The sequence below is a fragment of the Diadema setosum genome, chromosome 22, assembly GCF_964275005.1.
Source record: "Diadema setosum chromosome 22, eeDiaSeto1, whole genome shotgun sequence".
Taxonomy (NCBI): Eukaryota; Metazoa; Echinodermata; class Echinoidea; order Diadematoida; family Diadematidae; genus Diadema; species Diadema setosum.
Genome location: NC_092706.1, coordinates 9,003,235 through 9,016,453, shown reverse-complemented (window position 1 = coordinate 9,016,453; position 13,219 = coordinate 9,003,235). Strand labels below are relative to the sequence as shown.

General features: G+C 38.8%; 1 protein-coding gene and 5 non-coding genes across 6 annotated transcripts in view; all 6 read right to left on the bottom strand.

Annotated features, from left to right (window-relative positions):
* LOC140245621 (transmembrane protein 237-like) overlaps positions 1-13,219 on the bottom strand; it is a 29,464-nt gene that overhangs the window by 7,195 nt on the left and 9,050 nt on the right. Inside the window, exons 3-10 of the mRNA XM_072325184.1 lie at positions 12,860-12,910; positions 10,115-10,297; positions 9,072-9,140; positions 8,512-8,619; positions 7,009-7,102; positions 5,290-5,333; positions 4,492-4,620; positions 971-1,083 (exon numbers count right to left, since the gene is read on the bottom strand). Coding sequence (XP_072181285.1) covers positions 971-1,083; positions 4,492-4,620; positions 5,290-5,333; positions 7,009-7,102; positions 8,512-8,619; positions 9,072-9,140; positions 10,115-10,297; positions 12,860-12,910 — 791 coding nt within the window. The remainder of the gene's footprint in view (positions 1-970; positions 1,084-4,491; positions 4,621-5,289; positions 5,334-7,008; positions 7,103-8,511; positions 8,620-9,071; positions 9,141-10,114; positions 10,298-12,859; positions 12,911-13,219) is intronic.
* On the bottom strand, positions 198-297 carry LOC140245645 (small nucleolar RNA SNORD14). The gene has a single exon (XR_011902355.1). It is a non-coding gene; the product is annotated as a small nucleolar RNA SNORD14 (small nucleolar RNA).
* On the bottom strand, positions 2,544-2,643 carry LOC140245644 (small nucleolar RNA SNORD14). Its single transcript, XR_011902354.1, has one exon. It is a non-coding gene; the product is annotated as a small nucleolar RNA SNORD14 (small nucleolar RNA).
* LOC140245646 (small nucleolar RNA SNORD14) lies at positions 6,258-6,357 on the bottom strand. Its single transcript, XR_011902356.1, has one exon. It is a non-coding gene; the product is annotated as a small nucleolar RNA SNORD14 (small nucleolar RNA).
* On the bottom strand, positions 8,100-8,199 carry LOC140245641 (small nucleolar RNA SNORD14). Its single transcript, XR_011902351.1, has one exon. It is a non-coding gene; the product is annotated as a small nucleolar RNA SNORD14 (small nucleolar RNA).
* LOC140245640 (small nucleolar RNA SNORD14) lies at positions 9,241-9,340 on the bottom strand. The gene has a single exon (XR_011902350.1). It is a non-coding gene; the product is annotated as a small nucleolar RNA SNORD14 (small nucleolar RNA).

Sequence of the window (13,219 nt, the reverse complement as noted above, 5' to 3'; positions counted from 1 at the left end):
ATTAGCACTTTTTTGGATATTTCAGCCATTTGAAAACCAATTTTCATCAAATAAACGTTGAATCCTTCTTAAACTTACATGCTCTTTCATATTTCATAAGAGGCTTTTCATTATCTCACTTAGGAATGTTCATAACATGAATCCCCACTTCAACCAGTACTGTACATTCCCTTTAATAAACACATGTCACAAGGTCTGAGCTCAGACATCCAAGGAAGGAACTTCAGGCCATCACGAGGACAGTGAAGTCCTTATGGTGGAAACTGCGAATGATTGGAATAAAAGTCATCACAGCTCAGTTACTCCGTTGAGGACGGACTGATTTTGCTAGAACACCCATTTCCCACAGACACCAGCCCGAGTATTCTCTGATATGCAGGTACAAACACCTAGCAAAACTATCTGCTTCAGATCTGAAAAGGCAAAAAAAAAAAAAAAAAATGAAAGTGACTAATTCATTCAAAGTTAACTACTACTAGCACAATCCTCTTAATCTGGAGCTTTGAGTATTTCACTTCACCAAGCGGTGATATGGAAAATAATGTGTACTGTAATAACTCTGTGATAGCATAAGTCGTCAAGTAAGCAAAATGCAACATAACGGAAGAAAAGACACTTCACTTGCTGTGTTATGCATGTTTTAAAGTGGCATATATATGCTGCTAAGAAAGTGCAAACACAGATATTAATGTATGGGACCGTGTAAGGAGACCAACTCACCAAGATTCTCGCATTTGCGTTCAATTCCTCTCTCATACTTAACCAGAATGAATAGTATGTCCTTGTAACATACTGTACATGTCTATCATTTGGTTCTTGGTATCTATTTCCTTATACTGAATATTTTGTTTGAAGAGATCAGTCACAATATTCGCATTTCATCAGTCAGAACAATGCCATAATCTCCGTGTTCCTCGCTTGGGAAAATTGTTCAGTATTTTACTTGAGAAGTTAAAGAATCGATACTCACCAGAGCGCACTGGGTGGTGGTGAAGTTCACTTCTTCAGGCGCTTCTAACTGGAGTCTCCTCTCCCTGTCTCTCCTCTTAATCAGCTTGGTCTTATCCTCGCTGGCGAATCCCCCTGCCGGCAGTAAAGTCACATGGAGTGCATAGTTAATGTAACCGTCAGCTTAGCAGGTGAAAATCATATTTCTTACTTGTAAACTCTAATAACTTACTACAGCAAGGGTAGCATCTAAAAGAGCTGATGCAACTGGAAATTTGGCACTTGATTAGTCAAAAAGGAAGAAGGGACATCACATATTAACCCTAACTAGGCCGGGGGGGGGCCTCCGAGGCCCCCCCCTCGACGTTCCGCGCGATGTATCGCGAACGCGAAAAGCTATCGTCGCGACGTTTCATGACTTTTTTCTTTCAAGTCTCCCGCATCTTTTGACACTAAATTTGCGATGCCCGGGCGCGCGGTTTCGAAGTTGCGCATAAATATGTATGTGCTTGTCAGACCAAAAATTGCTCAAAAACGTGAATTTGTGTACAATTTCAATGCAAACTGTGCTTACAGGCAAATTTCACAAAAGCATGATTATTTGGGGGTTTTATTGATTAAAATCAATTATTAATATATTTTCTTGTTCGGAACTATGTCGCAAACAAGTTTCATCGAAAAAACAATGAAAAACATAAAGTCGAAAAAACAAAGAAATACATAAGAAATTCAAAAAACAATAAAATACTTAAGAAATTTTTTCTGATGGCACAATTTTTTTCTCTTATATTTGCTCAGGACACTAAAAAGAATATTTACACAAAAAATGTGCCCATTTTGAGCTTTATTTAGTGATTTATACCAAATTGTCTGATTTCATGCATCATCACGCATAAATTAGCATAATTTAGCATAAATGATAATTTTTTTCTAAATTTAACTTCATGGTACTTTAGATTACATCATAGGCAATGTGTGTGCCAATTTTCGTCGCGATCGCGCGGTCGACGGCCGAGATCTGGAGGGGGGGGCCTGGGAGGCCCCCCCCCCCCCCCCGGCTCTATGATCTTCCTAAATAGCCCGGCCTAGTTAGGGTTAAAATAGTTGCAGGGAATAATTTTCCTCCTCGAAATTGAATAGCATTTTTTGTCGATGGACATACATTTTCAACAAAATGGTATACAAGTCTATAGATGCAAATTACATTTTTATAGCAGTCGTACCAAAATGCATTGCAAATTGCTATGCGATACCAGGAAAATTATTCTCTGAGTTGACAAACCAATACACACAACACTATGTAGTGGAAAAGGAAAGAAAAAAAAAATGTGACTGCCATCAGAAACAAAACAATTTTGAAATACAATTAATCTTCCCTTTTATTGATTGGCTGTGAAATTACACTGAATGGGATGTACACATTATAGAAGAGTTACCAAACTTCTGGACATGACTGACGCACATTTTAACCCGTTGAGGACGAGTCCCGAGTATACTCGGGCAGGGGTCTATGGGAAATGCATGTTGTAGCAAAATCAGTCCGTCCTCAACGGGTTAAGCATTGACAGCATGTGGAAAAAGCAGTAAAAGTTTGTGAGCTCAGACATCCAAGGAAGGAACTTCAAGCCATCATGAGGACAGTGAAGTCCTTATGGTGGAAACTGCGAATGATTGGAATAAAAGTCATCATGGCTCCATTAAACTACCTTCGGACTTTAACCCGCTGAAGACGGACTGACTTTGCTACAACACCCATTTCCCATAGACACCTGCCCGAGTACACTCGGGACTCGTCCTCAATGGGTTAAGAAATGGGAAAATAATGTGACTGTCTTTCGAATGAATATTGACACTAATAGAAGGGGGAAAATTCCAATTCTGCATATGCAAAAACTCAACACTATTCTGCACACCTCACTTCAACTATGCAATATTTGATCAAATATCCTCAATTAATCATTATTCATTTATCATTATAAACGCATTGAAGTATTTACGTATTCAAGTCTGGTAATACAATGCATATTAATGACACATTAATGAAGTCAGTGTTCTGCCGATGCTGACATGTGCCTTGCTGAATATTTTGACATTTGGTGTACACTGTACAAGGAGTATTGTACTCTCCTATAGTGACCAAAATAGTTTGTAGCAGTAGGCATGCACCAGCTCGACATGCTGGCATTTAGGTAATGACTGATTCTTTGCGTATATTTGCTATTAAAAAAACAAACAAACAAACAAACAAACAAACGAATCCCATGCCACATTTAGAAATATCAATGTGTATAAATTACACTCAATAACTAGAAATGTCGCTACGGCGACTGGTGTATGCCTCCGCCATAATACATGGTTCTCCTAATAGGTCTATAGTACAATGTCTTGACAATGTGTGATGACAGTTTCACACAATTGGCAAAATATTAGAATGACAGGTTTGCCACAAATGTGCTGAATGTTCACTTTCCTAGAACTAGGTTCAATTGGATGAATGATTAAAACGTCAGAGTGCAGGTATTTGGGGGAACTGATGATTTTCACTTGACTTTTGACCCTTGTACAAGTTTATGCATTGAGTAATTTTCAAGGTATTGAGAAAAAGTATAATTTCAGTATCAAATGGTAAAATAGTATTATCGAAACCTGGCTTTTGACCTTTGACCCCACAGTTCCAAAGAGAATCACTGTTAGGTAGAACATGCATAAATATGTAAGTTTCACGACAATACCTTCAGTTATTTTTGAGATATGGAGGAAAAAGTGCAATTTAGCACTTTCACTTGACCTTTGACCTTTTGACCTTTGACCTTTGGCAAGAAACTTCCCACAGAATATATATTGGGTTATACATGCATACATCAAGTTTAAAAAAAATCCTTCAGGCACTGCATAAATATAAGGAAAGTAGTTATATTCTGAGGAGTTGACCTTGACCTTTGACCCCTGACCTTTAACCCATGACCCCCAACTTCCCTAGATAATCACTGCCCATTGGTACAAGCATATATACTAAGTTCCATGAAGATACCTTGAACCATTTGCGAGATATGGAGAAAAACATGAAATTTCAATTTTTTTTTCACAAAATAACCTGTGACCTTTGACCTTTGACCCTGTGACCCTAAAATCCACACAAAATATCATCCCCCAAGGATATACCCTCATACCAAGTTTGATGCAAAACCACCACACAGTTCTTGAGATATTGACAAAAACAAAACGGGACGGACGGACGTACGGACGGACGTCCTTCGTTGGCGGAGGCATAATAAAAAGCCAAGCAGAAGTACACTTAGGGGGGTGTTTCATAAAGCTGTTCTCAAAGTTACAAACTTCAGAATGGCTGGAACACATTCTGATGTGCTAAACTTACATCCTGTATCAGAATTTCAATAATTCAGAATAAGAACTGATCACCAGTTGTTCCTAAGTCGTTCGTAACTTTAAGAACAGCTTCATGAAACACCCCCAGGTCTGATATCGCACAGAAATTCAAATTTCCTTCAGCAGCCCTTGAAAAATGAATCTACGGATGTTTACCTTTCCGCTCAGTGAAGAGCTTGGGCACTGGCTGGCTGGGAAGGACGGTGACCTGGGAGGCAGGGGGCTGCTGTGCCGTCTCAACCTGCACTTCACCCGTCACCACATCGTCAGCAGAGAACAGCAGGTCTAAACCGGTTACGACATGGGGGGGGGGGGGGGGTGGGAACAGGGAAGATAAAGTGAAAGGCATGATACAACGGTCCTTACGTTACTACGCTGCTGGCAGAGTCCAGTCAGGTAGTCTCCGAGGGGTGGAAGATAAAAAGGACAGGCACTATGCAATAATCTTTCTATTGTACCAGCAGGAACCGGTAAGGTGCCAGGTTGATACAAATAGGTACAGGAATGAAACACACAACCAGAACATACAATGTAATTGCTGCCAGTTAAACTTAATCACTTCTTGCCTAGTGCTCTCTTCTTTTTAAAGTCACTCATTAATTATTTGTTTGTTTGTGTGTTTTTTTTAATATAACTATACTGTAATTTGCACATGAAAAAATTTACTTGCTGGTAGAATCTACAAATTTATCAATGACTCAAACAATTTCTGAACAATGTCAGTGGACGCTAGCATGCACAATATATATTTCAATCTATTGCACAGTTGTACCCAATTACCTTGTAGCACCTCCAGTCTGATTGAAGGAAGCTAACAATAGCCCAATTCATTTCAATATGGTCGACTGTCTCGATCCCAGATGGCAACTGAGGACTTTATATAGACATGGTGTCCATGGCATTTTGAGGAAGTGGTCCTGACAGGTATAAAAACAAACAGAAACAAGAACTCACCTTCCCCATCTGCATGGTAGTTCTCATCACCTGATGTCACCGGCCTAAAACATTATAAAGGAAGGGAACAAACAAATCAACAACAACAGCGAAATATACACAGAGAAAGACAGAGACTGCACAGAAAAGGTTCTACATTCTACAATCAGACATGAAGCATGAAATCAAACATAAAACATGAAGCTACATCATGTAACATCACTCGATGGCACAGATGTTGAAAAACTGGCCATAATAGCTGACTGACTAGATTTGCTTCATGTGATCATGTCCGTTCGCGAGTTGTGGGTATCGGGGAAGGGGAGGGTTGTTTCAGAATATTGGCATATGAACAATCAAAATATGAGCATACATATCATTCAAATTGGATATATTCTGAACATATGTAATAACTTCGTCAGTTCCACTTCTGAGGCACTGCAATCGTTCCAACCCCCCCCCCCCCCATTTCCTTGTTATTCTGGATTTTAATCCTCCCCTGAAAGAAAGAAAAAAAATGAAAATATTATGACATGGATGCAGTATTACACATACAAGCATGCATAGAAATACATGCACTGTACGAGCTGAAATTTTTGCGGTGGTTTCATTTTTGCGAATTTCGCGAATCGCCTTTGAACAGCGAAAATAACAACACACGAAAATAACAACGCACGAATAGCTAAGTTCAGTTTGACCCTCGCAACCGCGAAATCAACAACACATGAAAATGTCCTCCAAGTAGCAATTCGCGTAAATATCTGTACGCGAAAATTTCAGCTCGTACAGTAATCAAAAGAAATTAATGAAATGACAAAATCTATCAATGACCCTTTTTCTGTCTCTAAAATTTGCTTTTATCATTACCTTTTTTCCCAATCTAATGACACTAAGCGCATGACTCAGCTGCCATACAATTGATGACAAGAAATGAAATCTAATCAGTGTACATGTAGTATGGTAAACATGAAAAATGCATCAGTTGGTATCAGCTCAGACATCCAAGGAAGGAACTTCAAGCCATCACGAGGACAGTGAAGTCCTTATGGTGGAAACTGCGAATGACTGGAATAAAAGTCATCATGGCTGACACCCGTGCTGCCTTTTGTATCAAAACCGGGAACCACTCAAAGGCTTACTGGCAAAATATCACTAAAAAATCTGCCTTTAGTTCATGACAAAAGGAAAAAAGAGCTCTTTTAATATTTCACAGCTGCCAATTTGCGGGGGAAAAAAAATCAATGACAATCCTACGTTTGGATATGGGATATAATTGTACTTACTGACAAAACCTATGGATCAACAAGAAATATCTAGATCTTAACATAAATTTGTGCATCTAAAATTTTAGAGCACATGACCAACACAATATTAGTCTTGAATACCCTTACCACAGGTTTAGCCCAAGTGTTTATCTGACAATGGGAAAATACAATTGATCCATTCTTTTATTAAACTCCTATTAGTTTGAAAATAGCTTATCAACATACAGGAGATTACAGAAACATCTTATGCCAAGGCTCCCAAACATCATATGATACAAATTGCCATTAATCACGATGTTGATAGATTATTAAATGACTGCAACAGATCAGCTGTTTTTGCATCCGCTGCCAGAGCACCTGCAATACTGTAACATGCAATTGATGTAAAGTGCTCTGTGAAGTAGGCCCAAGCAAAACACCAAAGTCTTCTCAACATCACAAGGGCCAACATGGGGCCACGAGGCCACCCACTCACCTTGCTTTCTTCTTCTTGGCCTTGGGCTTGCCCGCCGATGGCGGTCTGGAATGGGGCGACTTCGGACCCTCCTCTTCCCCATCGCCACTGTCCTCTGAAATACGATAGCGAGTACAATCTCAATTTGTAAAAGGATTACCGTGCACTCCCGTTGTAACAAACAGGGTTATAACAAAAATTCCGGTCACAACGAAGTGTAAGTTCAGGGCGCAGCATTAACCGCTATATGTTTTTTATTGTTTATTTGTTCGGTTATTACGAAATTCTAAAATAACGAAAGAAAACTGCCAGTCTCGAGGATTCCGTTAAAACGGGAATCCAATGTACATTTTAAAAAAAAAAATTCTCAAGGTCAGACATATGGCACAAGCACACCATGATAAGGCAACAGTCACTTTACATAGATAAATGCATGTATGACACAATTTCAACATTATAATTAAAAGAACTGATCTAGTTCATTGCAACTGACTGACAAATTGCCCTGCATCGACGTAAATACACGTAAGCACTGAATTGATCAGTGTTTAAGTAGTAGCCATGATAAAAAATCATGGGCGTACATACTCGAGCGGTATTCGAACCCACGACCTCCTGATCACCAGACAGGTGTCATCTCCACTAGACCACCGAGCTTTCGTCCGACAGCAAGTGCTTATTCTTATCCTTATAGCATGCAGCGGGTACGTCGATGCAGGGCAATTTGTCAATCAGTTGCAATGAAAGCATCTCGACAGATTAAAGAACTTCATGAATTTGAATAATTACGTAGTACCCGCTACATGCTATAAGGATTATGTATGCTCATGATTTTTTATCATGGCTACTACTAAAACACTGATCAATTCAGTGCTTATTTACGTCGATGCAGGGCAATTTGTCAATCAGTTGCACTGTAAAGCATCTCGACGGAAGAATTTCATGAATTTGAATGATCTAGTTCAGTTGCCCTCACTTGTATCATTTTCTATCATATGATTTTCAATGACATCTCTTTCATCTGGAGTGTCCACTAAGGTTGGAAAAGTAAAGTATCGATGATTTCCCTCCACATGAAAAAAGTGCCTGGGTGAACACCTTTTCTCCACTGTTAGCTCAGACATCCAAGGAAGGAACTTCAGGCCATCACGAGGACAGTGAAGTCCTTATGGTGGAAACTGCGAATGATTGGAATAAAAGTCATCATGGCTAACGCAGCAAAATACTGTATAAGCTGTTATTTTTGCGTACAGATATTTTTGCGAATGAGGAGGTCATAGACATTTTGCGAGAGGTTGTTTTCGTGTACTGACCCCCAACGCAAACGTAAATGCGCTATTACCACAGTGCACGGAGACATTTTCGCGTGTTGTTAAATTCGCGATCCAACTGAGATTCGCGAAAATTAAACCCTCGCGAAAATAACAGCTTATACAGTAGTCAATACTACAGGAAATCTACCTGCCTCTACATGTACATGTCAAGTTACGTGTATGAAGAATGCCAACGGTCAAGCTCTCTCACCTGGCAAGAACTTGGACCTGGGCCTCTTGGGCTTCGCTTTCGCTGTTCCATTTGACTCCCTCAGCATTTCGTCGCTGACCGATCGCGGAATGTGAGACTTCCGGCTTTCTGTGAAAAAGGGAAAGGAGCCATGATTCAACAGGCTTATTAAATTGCAATATAATTTCATGCCTACTGCAATCATGGAGGTCAGCAGTGGACGGAGAAATCGGAAAGTGTGCGTATCCATTCAGAAAGAAGCCGTGCAAAAAATTAGGGGCCTACTGGAGCCTACTTAATTGTATAAATCGTCCGGCACCCTGTTCATGTAATGGGTACTGCACATCAACATGTACATGTGCATGCTGCATTCATGTTGGGATCAGAGTTAATATTGTGTATTAATTGTTAAAATTCATGAATAGTACCCCTATTGAGGAATTCTCAAAAATAAAAACCATACAAAATACACAGTGTATGCCGTATAGAATTTGATCTCATTTGGTTGCAAACCATGAAATAAAGGCTTCTTTCATGGTTTAGACGAAACAGAGTGATATTTTCAGTTACAGCACTGTCACCTCGTTTCCTTCTTGCAGCACCCGGCGAAGCTTTCAGATTTTCAATGGCTGGAGTTGAATTGTCTTCACCTGTCATGAGAAAACAGAAAATATTGAATGAGCATTGAAGGTGAGGAAGGGGGGGGGGGGGTTGAGACAACCATCATGGAGCTAGCATAATTATTTGTATCAGCTCAGACATCCAAGGAAGGAACTTCAAGCCATCACGAGGACAGTGAAGTCCTTATGGTGGAAACTGCGAATGATTGGAATAAAAGTCATCATTGCTGACATCACTATACAAAATTCCAATTTAGACAGGACCAGGGCCCCGTAGCATAAAAAATTATGGTAACTTTATGATTAATGGTATCTCTGAAATCAATAACAATTACCATAGCAACATTATTCCACAGCCAAACAAAGCCAAAAAATCACTGATGTTCACCATTGATTGCAGAGTTACCATTAACTGTGAAGTTAGTATAGTTTTATAAATGCAATGGGGCCCATATATAAAAAGAATAACAATTTACAGCTATACTTTAAAAGTACTTGCCTGATAAAAGCAAGGTTTAAAAAATAAAAATAAAAATGATTCATCCCTGTGACCACTAGAAACACACAATGAATAATGAAGTACCTCTCATTGTATTTCTAAAGTATGTTCATCATAACTGTAGATGTAGAATATTGAGTCATGCAGAGAAAAGCATTATGAGTCACATAAATGGTTTAACTTTCACGTTACTGGCTCAATCAATGTTCAAAATAATCATGATTACCTTGTATTTGATGCATTACACAATCTCTACAGCAAATTGCTCATCTTCAGCAAAAGGTCAGTCATATTTCAATAGGGGAATAATTACACGAGTCCATCCTTTTGCAATGGACATCTCAAGAAAAAAAAAATCAGAAAAAAGCCCAAATGTTTTCAGCACCCTTCATGTAGAGGTACACTTGTACATGTACGCCTTCACAAAAAAAAAAAAAAAAGACAGAAAATAGCCAGGAGTTATGTATATAATCCATGTTCACTTGTGAATTAAGTTTAGGTTTACCTTCTCCATCGACCACGTCAGGTGGTTTGCGCTTCTTTTTCTTCTTCTTGGTCCCACCAGCAGCTGCATTGGCAATGTCTTCTGTGCTTGCCGTTGTTTGACCTCTGACCTCGGTACTCTCGGACATTGTCCCTCTTAGTTTACTGACATTGGAGACCTGGGAGTCGCTAACGTCCACTGTGCCTTGTGTATGAAATGACAAGAAAACAGAGAGGGAACAGTATAACCACTGGGACACTATTCCATACCTGCCAACATTTCAAGATGAAATATCTTACTCGTGGATTGCAAAAATCTTATTTTATATGTAAAATGAAGTTAAAAATCTTACTTTCGCTCAAATCTTCAGAAAAAACACATGAAAGGTATATCTAAATATTTTTCAAAAATCTGATTTCTCTGACAGAAAATCTGATTTTGCTATTTTTAACGTAAAAAATCTTACTGAATCTGATAAAATCTTACTAGTTGGCAAGTATGCTATTCAAAGGAGTTCTAGAGATCAATATGTCGATGACACAAACGAACAACTGACACAGGTCGGAGCAGTTTAAAACTTAGGAGAAATATGATTTGATCTTGTTGGCCGAGTATCAATTTGCACACTCCTCTTAGGGTACAGCATTAGCATACCAGACACCAAATACTGTTTTCCACCTTTCGCTTCAAACAGGGTGGCTGATGGCGGTCCCTAATATAGTATGGCAAAAAACCCAAATAAATAAATCTTATATTATCTCTTCCTCCCCCCTCCCCCCCCCCTCAAAAAAAAAAAAAAAACTAGAAATGTTGCTATGGCGACTGGTATGCCTCCCCCATAATGCATGGTTCTCCAAATTATTATAGGTCTATAGCACAATGTCTTGACAATTTGTGATGACAGCTTCACATAAATGGCAAAATATTAAAATGACAGGTTTGTCAAAAATGCACTGAGTGTTCACTATCCTTGAACTAGGTTCATTTGGATGAATGGCATATGTACTGTCTAAGAGTGCTGGTATTTGGGGGTTTGAGGATTTGTACCCTACTTTTGACCCTTTTATAAGTTTAAAGAAGAAGTGTATTTTAGCACTCTCACCTGACCTTTGACTTTTAGGCAAGAAACTTCCAAGAGATCTGTATTGGGTAATATATGCATACACTAACTTTCAAGAAAAAATCCTGCAGGCATTGCATAGATAAGAGAGAAATAATGACATTTTGATGAGTTGACCTAAACCTTCCACTCCCTGACCTTTGACCCATGACCCCTAAATGCCCTACACAATCACTGCCAGTCAGTACATGCATATATTAAGTTCCATGAAGATACCTTAAAATATTTGTGAGATATGGAGAAAAAAGTGATATTTTAACATTTACACTTGACCTTTGACCCTTGACTTTTGACCTCATGACCCAAAGCTCTCTCTGGGGAATCACTATTTGGTAGTTCATGTATAAACCAAGTTTCAAGTAAATACTTCCAGGCATTGCATAGATATAAAAGAAATAGTGAAATTTGAGCATTTGACCTTGACCTTTTGACCTTTGACCTTCAGCATGTGCGCCCAAAAGTTGATAGGCACAACTTCGCCCTTTCATACATATACATGCCAAGTTTCATTAGGATACCTCTAACAGTTTTTTAGATACGCTGTCCACAAAATTGATTACAGACGGAAGGACAGATGGACGGACAACCTGAAAACATAATGCCTCTGGCGACACTTCGTGGCGGAGGCATAAAAATACCACTCAATATTTTGTTCTGATTGCTAAAGATGACAACTGTAGATGCCATGTGAACAATGGGTTACCTACAGTCACAAATCACAATATAAGGGAGTAAACTTTATAGGCTAGAAAGATTTTGAAACCATGTTTTGTGATTTACGTTTTAAAGGACAAGTCCACCTTCATATGTGGATTGAGTGAATGCAGCATTATTAGTAGAACACATCGGTGAAAGTTTGGGGAAAATCGGACAATCCGTTTCAAAAGTTATGAATTTTTAAAGTATCTGCGTAGTCACTGCTGGATGAGAAGACTACTACAGTGTATGATGTCATATGCGTACAACCATATAAAGAAAATAAAAACGAGAATTTCACAAAACTTTACTTTATAAATAAAGACTTTATAAATAAAGTGCACATTTCTTTGACTTGTTACTGACACATGTTAAGGATAATATTATTTCCCCTGCCTTCCGAAAGAGAGAAGTCAAGTGTTCTTTTGTTATGCGAGAAAAGTGAAAATATGTTGAATTTTCTTTATTCTTTCTTTATATAGTTGTGCTCATGTGACATCACAAGCTTTAGTAGTCTTCTCATCCAGCCTTGAGTGAGCAGAAACTTCAAAAATTCATAACTTTTGAACGGATTGTCCCAATTTTCCTCAAACTCTCAATGATGTGCTCTACTAATCTAACATTGCTGCATTCACTCAACCCACATGTCTATGAAGGTGAACATGTCTTTTAAACATTGTGGTAGTTGTGATTACGCACGCGACTTTGAAACATGGTTTTGAAACGCACTGTGGAGGTGCAAATTCAAAACTGTGTTTTGCTAGAAGCAAGGCCTCCAAAGTCTTATAAATGCAACCACAATATCAAAACATGGTTTTACCACATTTCTCAAAACCTCTTGTTTGGGACTGCCTGTCAAAGTTAGGTAACTGCGAAGTGTGTCCATGTATTGAAGTCATTACGTTTCTACAGAGATGTATTGTTAGATGAATTACAGCAAGCACACATACCTTCAGTATTTCTTTTTTTCTTTGCTTTGGGCTTTTTAGGTGAGGCTTTTTCTGCAAAGAGAGGGGAAGGAATCATTAGAAACATGAATTTCACAGTTCAGTGATGTACTAATTGTAAATGTCTCATAGAATATGTTAACCCATAGCATACTACAATCAAAATGTACTAGTATGGCTGCTTGCACACTGAAGAATGCAAGGTTCTGTTCATGATAACTCAAACAATAACCAGATTAAAACTTTCACACACACAGCTCGCTGGCAATTAGGAATAGTTTCAGCACCAAGTATTTCATGTAAACTTGGAACTAGGGATAGAGTTTACAGGCGCGTGCATGCTGATCAACCAACATAAGCTTT